This window comes from Ananas comosus, linkage group 4 (assembly GCF_001540865.1).
Source record: "Ananas comosus cultivar F153 linkage group 4, ASM154086v1, whole genome shotgun sequence".
Classification (NCBI taxonomy): domain Eukaryota; kingdom Viridiplantae; phylum Streptophyta; class Magnoliopsida; order Poales; family Bromeliaceae; genus Ananas; species Ananas comosus.
The window spans coordinates 13,639,202-13,656,246 of record NC_033624.1 but is presented as its reverse complement, the minus strand read 5'-3'; the positions used below and the strand labels follow the sequence as shown (position 1 = coordinate 13,656,246).

General features: G+C 33.7%; 2 protein-coding genes across 4 annotated transcripts; one reads left to right on the top strand and one right to left on the bottom strand.

Moving 5' to 3' along the window:
- LOC109709451 (wound-induced protein 1) lies at positions 5,929–6,654 on the top strand. Its single transcript, XM_020231705.1, has one exon. It carries the CDS (start codon positions 6,037–6,039, stop codon positions 6,496–6,498), a length of 462 nt encoding a protein of 153 aa, XP_020087294.1. The 5' UTR covers positions 5,929–6,036; the 3' UTR covers positions 6,499–6,654.
- Positions 13,541–16,136, bottom strand: LOC109709356. Of its 3 annotated transcripts, none has more exons than XM_020231553.1 (2): positions 15,960–16,136; positions 13,541–15,760 (listed from the first exon to the last, which is right to left on the bottom strand). In XM_020231553.1, the coding sequence occupies exon 2, from the start codon at positions 15,323–15,325 to the stop codon at positions 13,709–13,711; it is 1,617 nt and encodes a 538-aa protein (XP_020087142.1). In that variant the 5' UTR covers positions 15,326–15,760; positions 15,960–16,136; the 3' UTR covers positions 13,541–13,708. The 3 variants fall into 3 exon arrangements, with proteins under 3 accessions (XP_020087142.1, XP_020087144.1, XP_020087143.1); XM_020231555.1 differs by having other exon boundaries at positions 13,541–15,590; XM_020231554.1 differs by having other exon boundaries at positions 13,541–15,560.

Sequence of the window (17,045 nt, the reverse complement as noted above, 5' to 3'; positions counted from 1 at the left end):
ATATATATGTATGGGTCCAAAATATGTTTAGAATCTTATAAAAATGTTGTCGGTAACCAAACGCAAAAATCAAATCCCCTGCATGCATGGGACTACGAGAGCCCCATATAATATGCTGGGGCTTTGGTAAAGCATGTATCAATTATACAAGCATGGTACAGTGATGGCGTGGATCTCCTCTGTATGCAGGTCCCAGGAACCATTCTAGACACATGAAGTGATGGCCACTAATTACGTCGCCATATACCATGCGTTGTATATCAGATTGATCTTTTGAATAACATGTTGTAAGAGCCAAGTCGGTCGTAAACTCTCTTTGTTTAAAAAGTTGACATACGCATGTATGTAATCTTGTCTCGTACTTTAATTGCGGTTCTGTAACATCGTCTTTAATTTGTTGCAGACGAGATTCTTAATTGGGTCTAAAAGCATAATCTTTCATTTGGCGCTTCTAATTTTGTTTTAAAGAAAAGTAATTTCAAGAATATGATATATATGATGCTTCTCCCCAAAGCACTATTCAAACAGTACTGTTCAAATAACCGTAAAACATGCATTCCACAAAAAGTATCAAGCACGAAGCGATTGATGTAATTTATAAGGCAAAGGATAAAATCTAAACACTAAATTTTAAGTTTTCCTAAAATCTTTTGTCTTATCCGGGGGTAGTTAAGTTGCTAAATTTAATTACTTCGGGAAGTGAATGCTTGTATATGTACACACCTCTCTCTCTCTNATGCACGGCGAAATAATACTTGTAAAATAATCCCGCGGAAAAATTTAAGACAATTATTGAACTTAGTAGTTAGTTGTATGACAAAACAATGGCTTAATTAATATGATTTGCATGAGCAGGGAGAGTTAATTAAAACAAATAATTTCATTATTAGTTGTGCATGTTTCGGATTAATTAATTGATACTATGTATATACAATCAAGTGTTGATTACAATATGTGCTTCATTTGACCATTAAAGAGACGCGTTTAGGTTTTTACTTTTTATTTTATTTTTTGGCTCCAAACACTAAGCACATGACTCAAAGTTGCCTATTTTCTTATTTTGGCACGACCATGCAACTAAGTTTGAGTTCATTTAACATTATAATATGCATGGATGTATAATTTATTACTTAGCCATTGCATTAATTGACATGAAATTACTATATATGAACATTAGCTGTACCTGTATGGTGATTAGAGGAGGCAAAACTATTCGTCAATATAAATATATATATATATATATATATATAACAAGAACCAGGAGCTCATCTTCTCCTGTCTCTTTTTGTCCTTAATTTTGAGACAACACAGGGTAGAAATTTATCTACTTATACCTTTTTTAGGTGAGACGATCGAATTTACCATTCACGTTACTTTAAAATCTGTATGTTGCATGTGATGTGCGGAGGATTCAGATCAATCTTATTGTACGTGGTAAGGACTTGCATGTATTTCATTTGTTTAATATTTTGGGCAAAGTTTTAGTTATATAATTGCCTGGTTGCTTTGACTTTTAGATTTAAAACATTGGTTAGTATAAAATTCTCTAAGATTCTAAATGCTTAGCAAAAGTAGCAGAGGATTTTAATAAACTAAACTTAATATCTTTTCTCAAATAATACTTCTCAGGTATTGCTAGAAATAAAGCCAAAAAGGACTAATCCTATATATCATAGGCGTGGCGATGCACGGCGAAATAATACTTGTAAAATAATCCCGCGGAAAAATTTAAGACAATTATTGAACTTAGTAGTTAGTTGTATGACAAAACAATGGCTTAATTAATATGATTTGCATGAGCAGGGAGAGTTAATTAAAACAAATAATTTCATTATTAGTTGTGCATGTTTCGGATTAATTAATTGATACTATGTATATACAATCAAGTGTTGATTACAATATGTGCTTCATTTGACCATTAAAGAGACGCGTTTAGGTTTTTACTTTTTATTTTATTTTTTGGCTCCAAACACTAAGCACATGACTCAAAGTTGCCTATTTTCTTATTTTGGCACGACCATGCAACTAAGTTTGAGTTCATTTAACATTATAATATGCATGGATGTATAATTTATTACTTAGCCATTGCATTAATTGACATGAAATTACTATATATGAACATTAGCTGTACCTGTATGGTGATTAGAGGAGGCAAAACTATTCGTCAATATAAATATATATATATATAGCTATGGAGCTGCTATACGGAGACAAGCCATATATTAATTAGGGGCAATTGCTTATATATAGTTTTCGACTTTCTGATTTACCTCTCTTAGAAGGCTAATATTGAAAATACCCTTTCTACGTTCCAACCTATTTCTAATATACCCCTAGTTAAAATCTGTTAATGAACTCTGTTAATTATCTCTGTAAAATTACTATTTTGCCCTTTCAAATATATCCTTCCACCATCACTGACTTTCTTATTTGCCCTTAAAGTTAGGGGCACAAAAAGTATTTTGACTTTTGGTCTTTTCCAATATACTCCTCTACCGTCACCAACATTTATTATTTGCCCTTAAGTTAAGAACAAAATTGGCATTTTAATTTTTTTTAACTGTGGTAGATATTTAACTGACGTTTAACTCAAATTAACTTAATAGGAGATAACTGCGGGGGTATTTTGTAATAACGGTGGAACATATGATGAGTATTTTATAAAGAAAAAAAAAAAGTAGAGGAAATCGGATATTTTCAAACGTATAAGAGGTATATAGGCAATTATCCCTATTAATTATATCAGCACTACATATATATATATATATATATATATATATATATATATATATATATATAGAGCTAGGCTGGTATACTATCGATAACACGGAGGCCTCCATGCTACCAAGTTGTTTTCAATGATGCGGCTTCCAAATCGACGACCAGCTCTGTTAGACTCGATCTATACTATTAAAAGTATTTGAAAATTAAATTTCATAATTTTTTGATATCGTTTAGCTAGTGATCAAAAGGTTTCAAAATTGACAATTTTAATGGTAGATATGATACGTTTGTGAATTTAACGGTGTAAAACAATCCAAATCTGATGAAATTTTTATAGAAAATTCTTTTCACTATTTAGAGTAAGATCAGTATCTCTGATCTTAAATTCAAGTCTTTTATAATCATTTTTCATGAGATTTTTATTGTCAACTGTTCATTTTTAGGCTACTCGTTTGATAGATAAATGATGTCGAAAAAGTATGAAATTTAGTTTCCAAATGCTTTCAATAGTGTAGATCAAGTCTAACGGAGCCAATCGTCAATTTGGAAGCCGCATCATCGAAAACAGCTTGGTAGCACGGAGGCCTCCGTGCTATCGATAGTATACCACCTAGCTCTCTCTCTCTATACATATGAGGGTACTATTATATATGTAGAGAGAGAGAGAGCTACTTCGTTTTGTAGGATGAATAAATCTAGATTTACAAGACGACTAGGATTAATTGTATATGTAAGTGGTTAAGTGTGCCACACCAATTGGGGTCCTACACTCCTACTTTAATTGCACAGTAAATTAATTCTAAAATATATATCAAACATAAATTTATATTTTATAATAAATTATTTAAATATTTTATATTATATTTTATTTTACACTACTAATTATTAAATATTTTATTAATTATTTTATATACTCTATGGTATATGAAATCGCATAGTTTATAATACAGCCTGCATAAGGAACATATTTATATCTCTCTATGAAACTATGAGTTGCATTATTAAAGTAGCTTTGCACCGGTTTATAGCACAGGAATATATATATTTATATATAATATATATTATATATATATATATAATTATATAGTATATATATATATATATATATATAATATATTATTCACATACTTAAAACCTTTTAATAAAAATTTTAAAATCTAGTTTATTAAATAGAATTTAAATTATTAACTTTGTACGTAGGTCATATATATATTTAATTAAGTTTTGATATCAAAATATTTATCATCTAATATAAGTTGCAGTGTATATGATGTTAATATATATTATGTGCATGTAAAATTTTTTTCTTTTTTCAATCAATTTTAACAAGATAAAAACATTTTCGCCTTTTTGGCAATTTAAAATAAGTTCTCCAGTTTTAACTTTTTAGTTCAAAAAATTATTTATAAAATAGTTTCCAAAAATATTGCATTTGATTAAACTTTTAAGTAAAGTTGTTAGAATAATTTAACATTTCAGGTATTGAAAGTTAAGATAATATAAATAAAAGGGTATTTTTTGTAATGTAAATAAGACTATTAATTTATAAATTTTTTTATTTAGTTATAATTTAATTTTAAAATTTTAATAACTATATATTTTAATTGGCTAAAATACTATCTATTCGCTATGAAGTGTAGGGCCTGCACTAATAGATATATTATTTGACAATACTATCGCATCACTAAATTGATCTCTCATGAAGCCATCTCACTTATTGAGAGTTCTCAATACGGGTATCGTCACATGCCTTTGAACATTTTGGATGTGCCCGGTTTACAGCAGACTCTAAAATGTGCGTCAAAGATAAAATGTATCTGGTGTATCGTCACATGCGCTTTGAACATGCCTTTCAACATTTGGTCACACATTTATATCAAAACTGAAAAAATAAAAATAAAAATTTAAATGAGATGCGTTTGACACTCCTTACTGAGTCCCTTGTAAAACTTCCGAGTGTAGCAAACTCATAAAATTCAAACACAGAATAAATTACACGATTCATCAAACTGTTTCAACAAAATTTTATTGAGAAACTTCTCGATGAAGTCGCGCTCTTCAGAACCCTAACCCATTGTAATAATCCTCCTCTTTATACCAATTAACATATCCATGCTAAAAACATCATATCACGTTAAAAAAAAAGAATTAATCCACTAGGTCGCGATGATCATTACCAATAACATCCAAATGGAAAACAAAATCCGATACCTTTTCGTAAAGGAAAGGGAAAAAAAAGAAAACAAATGTTTAAATTGCTCGAAGATACTCTTTGTTCGTTTGGTCGGAGAAAGCGATGTGGGATTAAAGAGGTGGCCACCAATATATATATATCCCCATTATAAGACACCAAGAAACCAGTCGAAGGGATATGCTAGCCTGGCATCACTAAAATTACCAAAATAACCTCCTCTTTCAATAATTAATTAATAATTTAATACAACATAAGGGGATAAGATTAAGATTAATTAAATCTTCTAATCTCCTACTTCCATATGGAAAAGTAAGTTTTTATAGCTCTCCTATGACTTCAGATTTTTAAATGGAGGATTCTGTAATCAAATACATGATTTTTAGAATTTCAGTAAAATATGTCAAACAACTACTCTAAAAATTAATAACATTTTATTTAATTAAAATAATTACTTTATTGTTATTTTTATTAATTAGGTCTCCGACAACGGATTACACATGAACGTCAAGAGGACAAACAAGTAGGAAAATATAGAGAGAGTTTTGAGGTTCTATGCTTTCAAAATCAATATGCTTGTGATCTTTTAAACGTGAGATCACTCTAATATTCGTACAGTGCTAGTAAAAGAAATCTAATGGAACACATTATTAATAATACTATATGAATCTTAAAGCGATCTGATAGACTAAAAAATCACAAGCACAAATACTCTAGTATTTTAAAAGCAAAAAGTACAGCTCTTTCTTTCTCTATATATATATATATATATATATGTCAATATTGGAGCCCACAAAAAGTGCCCTTTAATACCTACCAATTGTAGCATAGAAGCATTAATTAATTAACTGCTTTTTCCCAGGGGCAAATCTGTCATTTCAGAATTTCTTACTCCCAGGTCACACCAAACTCCCTCCCTCACTCACTCACTCCCCTGGGGAGCTCCTCACTATGCCTTTAAACTAATCCAAAATAATAAAAATAATAATTAAGTACATACATTAATCAATTCTGTGTTTTTGGAATTTGGGTCCACCCCCAAGTTCAAAATGGCTATAAATAACTACGTCCATACACTTTGTGCACACCACACACATATATAGACGAAGAGTTAGCAGGATATGGCACAGCATAACAAGAAGCTGGTGGAGTTGTTATACGATTCACTGGCGCGGGGGGACACGGAGGCGGCGGCGGCACTGCTGGCGCGGGACGTGGACTGGTGGTTCCACGGGCCCCGGCGGTGCCAGCACATGCGGCGGCTGCTGACGGGGGAGGCGGTGGACGAGTTCCGGTTTGTGCCGCGGCGGATCGCGGAGGTGGGCGAGGGGGCGGGGCTAGGGTGGGTTGTCGCGGAAGGGTGGGAAGGCGAGCAGGCGTATTGGGTCCACGCCTGGGCCGTCGAGGGCGGAGTCATCACGCGGTTTCGCGAGTATTTTAACACGTCGGTTACCGTCAGAGAAGTTGGTCGGGCCGCCGCCACCGCCGCCGACGTTGGATGCGGAGACGGAGACGCCGTTTGGCAGAGCCAGGCACGTGCACAGACCAGCCGGTCGTTGCCGGGGCTCGTCCTCGCAATTTAGACTCGGTGTACAGTTTTGATCAAAATATGTTAAGCAGGGGAAGGGTTCTGGTACATTTTGGGTATGTTGTTGTGTGAGTGGGAATGCGCGCGTGTTTTGTACGAATTTTAAGGTTGGGCCCTTTCAATCAAGTTGCGTATTATAATTTGTCATTTTTTTTTTGCCCCCTCTTATTTACAGCTTTTTTTCTTTTTCTTTTTTTCTTTTTCTTTTTTTTCTTTTGGTCCTTTGCTTTTGTGGGTCATTGGAGCTTAGGGTGTTAAAATGGTAAAGAAAAAAATTTATAAAAAAACAAATTTGTGAAAAAAGAATTTTATGTTTTGGTAATGTTTGTTTTGTAGAAAAAAAAATAGTTTTCTATCAACATTTTTTCTTGGTTGAAAGAAAAAAATTTACATTTATTTGATTAGATGGAAAAAATAAATGAAAAAAATTTTATGCAATTTGAGTTTTAGTTTTCCGTCAAAAAACAACAAAAAATCAAAAACTTCAATTTTTCTCCAAATCCGTAAAAATGTTTTTATGTCAAACCAAACAAAGAAAAAGTATTTTCATACCGAAAACAACAAATCTTGCATTTAAGGACACTTTAAACAATAACTAGCGGCACTTTAAAACGTCAGCAAAAATAATTCCGACTCTTGTAAAAGCGTCGAGCAAAGGGTCATTAAGTAAGTTTGTCGGAATAAATATACCGATGCTTTAATATAACATCGAAAAAATTTTATTAGTATTTGATAAGAATATGTTTATCAAAAAAATTTTATTATTATTTTTTTTGAGAGAAAAGTAGCATGCTACCCGCTTCGTTTATTTCATTTAGAAATAAATTTAGCTAGACATGTGAATCAACTAGCATTCGAACTTGGGTTTCGGATACCAACCACCCAGCCTTTTTGCCACTTGCACTAGGGACGGTCGGTTCAAAAAAATTTTATTAGTATTTGATAAGAATATATTTATTAGTGACGCTTCATCATAGTGTCTGCACATGTCAAATATTGAAGGCGCTTGAATAATTAAAGCGGCATCTATCAAGCAATGTCTAAAACATATTTTGTTGCAGTGTGCTCTAATAAGTAAATAAAATTGTGTTTAATATATAAATAAGAAAAATAGAGGAGAGAAGGTCAGGGATTAATTAATCTTAACTATCACATGAAACTTGAAAATGGCCAATGAAGCTATAAATGATCGAATTGAGATAATCCCTAGCTAGATGATTAATTACAACGAATCATTAACCTTGTCTAATAAGATACACATGGTACCTTATTGAATTAATTAAGATAATCAATCATATAAGCAATGTGCAACTGAGGTGAAACAACCCATGAGAGAGGGAGTTAAGGTGTCAAGATCAACATATATTGTGTTGTTCCTATAAAGTGTAGTGCTATTTCATAAAATGCTATCTAAGTAGTACTATAAATCTCCATATATACAGTAGAATTAGAAGTATCGAATTAAAGCTTTCATTTTTGAGGCTCAAAAAATAGCACCAATAGCTAGTGGAAGATCAAATAAATTACCTAGTGTAGTTGATAAACCTTGATTTATCTCCATTTGTATATGGCAAAAAGATATATATAATAAAAATTGCAAAGAGAAAAATCTAGGAAAATGTGAAAATTTAACATATATGGAATGTTTAAGCGAGATCGAGGTAAGTAAAAAAGATCATAAATGAACAAAGAACAAAGAGAAAGAACTAATCTAACTATACAAGTTGGTGGTGCAAAAATAAGCCATTGAGATTTAATTAGAATACTAGAATTTGATGCTTCTGCTGCTACTATCATGAGAAGCTAATCAAGAAATTTAGCAATAACAAAAATAATAGTGTCTTTTCCAACAATTTTAATTTAAAAGTATTTCTGCAGAAGCTCCACCAGGCCAAATAGGCCCTCTAATGACTTATTCCATAGGCATCTTAATTACTATTTGTTGCAAAAGTGCGCGTCATTAACAAACATCGTTGGAGAAATAGTTGCCAAAGAAGCAGCATCTTATGACGATCAACTTAAAAAGCCATGCTTCGCAATCGTAGGAAATTAAAAGTATTATTCCAGTGAAAATATAATCCACTCTTTTCTTGTATTAATTCGTTGTTGATCTATACACTAACTTAACTTGTAACTTGCTAATTATTTATGTCTCTATCCTATGCTTCTTGTGTGGAATATATCATCAAAGGAGGCATATTCCCTTAGGGAATTTTTATTATTCCTATGCTACCAATTTGATCTTTTTATTCAGAATACATAAAAGGTGCAAAAGAATATTAACCACCAACAACAAGTATAAGATCGCACTACTAAAAACCAATTTGGAGAGTTTGCTTATGGAACAATATCTTGTTGATTCTTATACTCTTATCAAAAGCCAATATTCTCCTTAATTATCACACTTATAGATAGTCGAGTTATCGATACGTTTTATCCATGAATTGGGACATAGGTTTGTTCTTATATATGCTTGCTGTGATTTCTTATAGAAGTTGTTTTAATTTACAACAGCGACATATGATAACTTGATAGTGAAATAATATATAATATATATAGAGAGAGAGAGAGAGAGAGAGCTGAACTGGAATGTTATCGGTAGCAAACGGGCTCCGTTAGCACATATTTATTTTCGATGATGGAGCCTCCAAATCGACGATCGGTATCGTTGAACATGATATATACCACTTGAAGCATCTAGAAATTAAATTTTATGTTTTTTCGATATTGTTCTTTTGTCCATTAAGTGGATACAAAAATGAACGACAGAAAGTGAATATCCTTCAAAAAGTAATAATAAGAGTTTTGTAATTAAGATCAAGAGTATAGATCTTGTTCTAAATAGTGTAAAAAATTTTATAACCAAAATTTAATTGATTTGAATATCTTTACGTCGTTAAACGAGAAAATATTTTATATCGACCATTAAAATTATAAAATTTGAAACTCTTTGATCATTAGGCCAATGATGTCGAAAAGATTTAAAATTTAGTTTCTAAATACTTCAAATAGTAAAGATCATGTTTAACAGTACTGATCGTCGATTTGGAGGCTCCAATACAAATGAATGACAACGGAGCTTATTTACTACTGATAGCATTTCAGCTTAACTCTCTCTCTATATATATATACTCTCAAAATTTTAAGGAAATTGGTGATGGTGATCAGTGAGAGGTCCAACAAAATACAAGTACCAAAGTGTCAAAGCAGAAAGAAGCGGAGAAAAGGGATAAAAAAAAAAAAAAAAGAAGATAAGGACACATTAAATTTACGTTGTTTGGATTTGATGCATATGATCGGGTGAAATCATTTTAAATATTCGACTTTGATCAAAATAACGGGTGCAAATATGATGGTCTTAGCAATAATCACTTAGCCCCAATGTCCACAAAACGTACACTCCCATATAAATATATTAATTGCCATAAAGCCACTAGATTTAGTCAGATAAAAATTCTCGAAATTATCAAGGCAACTTTGTTGGCAAATTAGCAATTAATTGCACAGATTAGTTACACCAATCAAAATATTGTTTTTTAAGTTTCTACATATATCTGTCTCTTGGTTAGAAAAAGATTGGAATTGGTGATGCTAATATTTTCACCTGTAAATAAAAAGTTCTAGTTCATTAATTGTTAAATAAGTGATTGTAGATTCTTATTACATATATTGTGGGTCAATACTATGAATCACACATCAACTCATACCTAGCTAGCGTAGTTGGTTATGCGCTTGATGGTTGATACTCGAGATTCTAAATTGAAAATTTAGTTGCTTCACATTTATTGCTAAGTTTATTTCTAAAAGAATGAACAAAGAGAATAGCTTGCTATCGTTTTCTTTTAAAGAAATTGGGAATTGCGCGTCTAGCTCAGGTAAATGGTAATTTATCTTTAATAAAACAATGTCATGGTAGTTTATTCTCTTTTAATATTTTTGCTTCTATAGTAAATCATCTAACAAATAGTAATGCATATATATTGATAACAATCATAATCACGATGACTATATTATTGTGGGTTGAACTTACGTAAAACCCGCGATATGACAAAATCGACGGGAGCTTACGATTAATTAGCTTTGACATCATTTCACCTAAAATGTTAATATGTAGAATTTGAACTTGAAACACAAGCCTGGGAGAATAGAAGAGATCGTGAATATATTGGAATTGGAAGAATCATTCTACTTCGGAATCCTTGAACATTCTTTCTTCTGATGATAATGAACTTTTTCTTTTTAGAACAAAAACTTGGTGGATATATACAGGCTCCAACATGAGATAGCTTCAAATGCCGATCATTTACGTGATTGATACGAACGACAAAATCGAATGAACGATGGATGAAACTGTCTCGGACTCTACTTTTGGAGCAGTTGCAATCAATTTCTTTTGTTACTTTGTATATAATAAGCACTCAAATTTTTGTCGACAGCTTCTGCTGGCACCAGCAATAATATACAGCATGCATGCCACTGCGTTACGATGCAACAGGTCTTAGCAAGAACACGCAAAACACATGGGGTACAATGAATGATTGAACAACAATAATAATAATAATAATAAATGTGGAGCACGTGAATGTGATCTTCTAATTCCACAGTCCACACGTATCTACGTGTCCTTCAATTGTGGTTCACAGCCACCCCTCTAACCCTCTTTTTTTTTTTAATCTTATTTCTTTTTTCATAAAATAATTTAGGTAAGCTCGAAAACTGTTCTTATACATAAGCTATGAATATGAATGCGTATATAAAACTAATCAAACGTTTTAATACCAACTCATCTCTGTACTAGAAGTTGTAATTTTCTCTCCTTTTTGTTCACAAATATTCAAATTAAGCAAGCGCGTTTTATTAAGTAATAGTGCATGTCATCAAGAGTATCTTTGACAAAAGAACGTGTCTTCACTTCATATATATATATATTAAGCTAAGCTACTGTATTATAATATAGCATCAATTCATTGATGCTATTAAATTTTTGACCGTTGGATGAAAAGATGTGCGATTAGGGTGATAGTGATTTTCTAGATATGAGTGGATAGTTAATTAAATAGTATGATCTAACGAGTGAAAATAGTTAAAAAGATAAATCTAATAATAAAAAATTTAGTAGCATCAAATGCTTGGTGCTATCGATAGCATAGTAGCTAGATCCACCCGCCGCAACTCTCCGTGCACCTGCTCCACGTCCCGTCGGTTCAGTGCCTCATACGGCCTCAACACCACCTCCTCCTCCTCCTTCTCGTCGTTTTTTTTTTTGTTCTTTTTTGTTTAAATTTTAAGTGGTAGCAGGGGTAAGCACGTGGACTTTAGCTTCTGGAAAAGTGGTTCTATAATTGTCGAAGAAGCACTTTTTTATGCTTTTTTATGATAGAAACCCTTTCAACACCTAGATTTATTTAACAATTATGACATAAAAGGAGAAGCTTTAGGTAAAAAGTTTTGTTCAAAAACGCAAAAACTTATTTCAGCTTCATATGAAAGATCGCTAGGTATTTTACGTGGTTCAGAATGTTTGTTTGTCCAAGAATATCTTTTTACAGTTCAGCCACAAAAGATCTGAAATGAAAACTATAGGACATATAAATGATTAAGATATAAATGAGATTTTGCGCTCCAATGATGACTAGCTAACTTTTTAACTTTCATTATTTCCACAAGCCTTTAAAGTATAGTAATTAACAAAATGAAATCTAACACCAATTACATGATCCATCTTTTATTTGTGTCAGCATAAGAAATGTTTCAGATTCCTCATTTGTCAAATGCCCGAACAGTGCTTCTGAAAATAGAAGAAAAAAGTGTATCAAGAGGTCAGTTAAGATGCTAAAGTGTTGTTCTTCTCATTTTGGGGGCATTAGGTAGATTATTCTGCAATTATAAGAACACATTTGTCTTTTATAATATATACGTAAATCACATATACATGCGTACAAAATGCATATAAAAATTGTACACATACAGCACATATAAGAAAGAAGTAGAGTATAATAAGAAGATCACTATAGCAGTTAAGTAAAAGATTAACCTCAAGAAACATCACATTTTACAACTTACAAATGATAAATGGGAGAGCTACATATACGGAGCGGTATGACCTTCTCTCCTTTCATGAATTGTATGAAGTGATGCGGAAGTTAAATCACACGTATAATTGTTAGGTAGGCAGGCCAAATAAGAAGTATCATAGAAGGGGATTACGTAAAGTTTGCATCATTCACAATTACCAACAACGGAAAGATGGTGCCATGATGACACATACCAAAGTTTTACTCGCCAATGCAACTATAATTTCCTGTACGTTTTAAGTTCATTGGATTATTCTGTAAAATTGTCAAGCTAATGTTCTTATTGTCTAGATTAACAGTGTCACTTATACAGTTTTTCCTTTTTACCTTTTTGTTTCTACCTGAGTTATATAGTTCCTCCTAACCTACTAACAAAATCAAAATTTACACGTAATATATCCTGAACTTTAATTGAACTATCAAAGAAAAAATAAAATAGAAAGGATTAATAAAGATATGTGCTTGTCTTCAACATCTAGCATTCTGAATGCAACACTTCTGTACCTCAATTTCTACTATGAATCTGTTACTATTAATTTCCAGTTTGTTTTACATCCGACACGTAGGATTGGATAGGTTGTGGTTCATGTCTAACAAAAGTTGTATTTATCAAAAAACTGAGCGCGCCACGAGATTATAGTGTTGACTTGTGACAAAGAGTGGATAAGTTAACATGCTAGATTTACTTCATCATATACTCGACAATTTAGACATTGATATGAATAAACTTTGCTCATAACATGTGCTTTGACAGTTAACATGTAAAAGGAAAACAAATTATTGAATATACTCTTATAAATTAGGTATACTTAGTTCGTTTTATGCATAGAGATTATTTAATTTTAGTACCTGTGAGTTGAATCTAGCAGTAATAATTTGACAAATACCTGGCTACTGCTACCAAGCAAGAAAAAAGAAATTCTGCCTAGGAACTATCAAGGAAAACAAAGAAGAACCAACACATGTAGAAAGACAAGTATTTATAATTCTATTCGCAAAAATGAAAGCACTCATCAATATCAATGGTTGACATAGTAAATGCAACTGTTATACATTCCTACAACACTTAAAAATAACGAATCTATATTCCTCATGTATCAAAACAAGAGAAGCTGGTTTTGTTTTTACCTGTTACTTAACTCTTTCAGAAGGGCCTTCCTCTGCTATAGCTGCGGGCCATTGTGAAGCAAAAGCACCCGCGAATCTAAGGGGACTCGTCGAATTCTCCCCCACGGATACAGGACCGTTAACATCTCCTTGAAAAGGAGAAACAGGATTTGATCGAAACTGAGGAAATCTGACTTCTGGAGGTGGAGTATACAATCTATGTCCATTCTCACCACCCCTTTCTTTCAGATAAAACTTATCCTCCACGACATCATAGTAATCCGCCGTCCTCACTTCCTGAGCAAGAGAGCACCAGCAGCAACAGAGCCACTGGAAACAATCCGTGAAATTTGGCCTTCCACAACAGAAATTATTCCCAGGGAGATTGAACTTTTTTCTCATCTGAATCCTCCAAAAGCCACCATACAGTAAGCCGAAAATACAAAGAACAAAACCCGTGAGACCCAACGCCTCTCGAATTGCTTCATTATTGAGATTGACTGCCGCCAAGTTGAATATAAAAAAGGGAGCCAAACAAAACAGAAGGAAAGTCGCGACATGGACGTACATGTTGCCAAACCCAAGCCTATCCATGTTCCACCCAAACACACAGCAGCTGCAGAAAATCGAAAGGTAGGCTAAAGAAATATCGTCCCAGAAATCAAATAACCCCCCGACCCATTGTGGGTTAGTTTCGGGCACCCTCCCACCTTCTCTCGCCATAAAAGAGAACCTCTTTTCAAATGATTGCATAGTTGGTGTGGGCCTGCCTGATGATTCTTGATCGGACCCGGTCTCGTAGTCTTTTCCGAGAGGGCTGAGGATGTTGTACACACTTGCAGCAGCTGCCGCACCAATTGATAGCGAGAGGCAGAGGCCGACTCCAATGGCCGGACGCTTCGACCTAGGGTAACCCAGATTAAGACCACAGAGCGCATATTGAGAAAAGCAATTTAAATGAAGGAGAATAACAACAACCATCATATGCTTCCTCTCGTTAGGTTTCTCGGTTCCATTTTTGCAGTATATTTTGCGGAGTTTAAGGACATCGTCGGATCTCCAACGGATTAAAAGCGCAAGGTGGTGGAACAGCTTTGGGTGCCGGTACAGACACATGAGAGTGAATAACGCGTTCAGTATTTGATTATTTACTTCGAACCAGGTGTCTCTTTGGGATTTTTCCGGTAAAGCTTTGTTCAGCATTCCGGTCATGACAAGGAAGAGGATGGCGCCGGAAATAGCGACGCCGGTTATCCAAACGAAAAGTGCCAGGTTCACGGGGTCTTTTATCCATTCCTTCGACATCTTGAAAAGAGAAACCCAATCGATTTTCCTAATAAAGGGAACGCGAAAGCTTGTACAAGATGGTTGACCTGAAGGGTCGTTCCTTTCATCTTTAATCCTATAAAACTTGGAAGCCGACGACGTCGGCTGATTGTTAGATCCGAAAGATCCGAATTTCGCGAAACCTAAATGGCCGCGGTAATTTTTGCTATGCTTTTCCTCATCGACGAGTCCCCTTTGAGATGTGTTTATGTAAAGTGCTACATGATCCTTGGTGCTGTAGTCATTGGGAGCTGATGCTCCAACTGATTCCTCCTGAATTTCATCAGCGCGTTTCCCATTAGCGCCCGAAACCATTCTCCTCGAAAATTGAGCGGCGAAAGAGTTCCGGGCTCGCCGAGTAGATTCAACTACAGTTACTACACCACGGCTCGCTCAACGCGCTAACAACTGCGACGCGTTCGATTGATACAGCATACCAATTGCGCGATCTCGCTTTCCACGAACGAGCGTATCACGACTCTTTCTGCCGTAAATTGGTAGTTGATAGGGCAGCGGTTTCGCATCGAAGTAAGCCCGCGCGGACTCAGACCTGCAGGAACTCCGGCGACAGTGGCGATCTCTTAATACAGGAGTTCATTTATTAGGTATATATAGATTGAATATATCAACACAAAAGTCTTCGCCGTTGAAGAAGCGATAGCGCGTAGCCAACGACGTAAATTGTTCCGATGAGCACTCTAATTTGACGAAATTGGCTCGGGTAATTTGCTTCTCCCAAAACCCTAAGCCCTAAACGCACGAAATCTCATTAACAATGTCCAAAACATAATAATATAGAAAATACCCGATCATTGACTACAAATTTTTACATAAAATCACAAACATCTCCCACAGCTTCTTGCCCTGATTCTTAATCCAATCAAAGAAACTACTCGTCCACAAAAATTGCGAAAAGAAAAATTTGAAAAAAAAAAGAAGAAGAGGGTACCTGTGATAGGAAAAGTAGGGTTCCACAGAGGTAGGGGAACAGAGGAGGAGGAGGAGGAGGAGGAGGAGAAGAGAGTTGAGGGGGGAGTTCCGTGCGTGTTCTGTTTTACTTGATAAGCGAGGGAACCCTGGTTTGGCTTTTCACTGCAGTGAGAACTCGGAAGACGGAAGTGGACGGAGGGATTTAGAATTTAGAACTTAGAATTTACGCGGAGAGATAACTAATTAATAATTCTTTATTTTTTACTTTTCTACTTTCTGCAAGTTGATTTGAATTTTTTTTGGAAAAATTTCAAATATCCCCTTGTAGTTTCACTATTTCTTACTTTAGTATTTTGTGATTTAAAGTGTATCAAGTTAGTATTCTGTGGTTTTGCACTTTCTCACTTTAGTATCTATTTTATTAAGAAAAAAATAGAACCATAAGATACTAACTTGATACAAAAATAAAGCTAAAAAGTACTAACTTGATACACTTTAAACTATAAGGTACTAAAGTGAGAAAGTGCGAAACTACATGGTACTAACTTGATACACTTTAAACCACTGGATATTAAAGTGAGAAAGTGCAAAACCACAGGGTACTTGAAACCAAAGGGTACTCAAATGAAAAAGTGTGAAACCACGGGAGGTTTTTTGAAATTTTCCCTTTCTTTTTTAGGGAGAAATGTTTGGAATTAATATGAGCTATTTATTATTTTGAATCACTTGTATAATTTTTTAAAATTTTTAATTGTAGTATCTAGTTTTTTTTTATTTATTTGATTTGAGCCGGATACTTTGACTTCAAAATTTGAATATATCAGATTAGGTATAATAATTAGTTTATTTCATAATATTCTCGCAGTTATAAATATATTATAAGTAATTAATTAAAAATTTAAAATTAAAATTAATATTTTTGAGTGACTCAAATTAAACAAATAAGAATGTTAGATAAGTAAAATTAAAATTACATAGTTTAATTTAAAATGATTCTATCTAAATTTGTATGGTATCATTTTATTTGTTGTGTTATATTCCTACTTCGTGAGGCCGAGTTGTGGCGTGCCACGCGTCGACACAGCGCGCGATCCCGCGCACCATC

What these genes read in the sequence shown, in the direction of transcription:
- LOC109709451 (XM_020231705.1), top strand. Translation starts at nt 6,037, where the DNA reads ATGGCACAGCATAACAAGAAGCTGGTGGAGTTGTTATACGATTCACTG.
- LOC109709356 (XM_020231553.1), bottom strand. Translation starts at nt 15,325, where the DNA reads ATGGTTTCGGGCGCTAATGGGAAACGCGCTGATGAAATTCAGGAGGAA.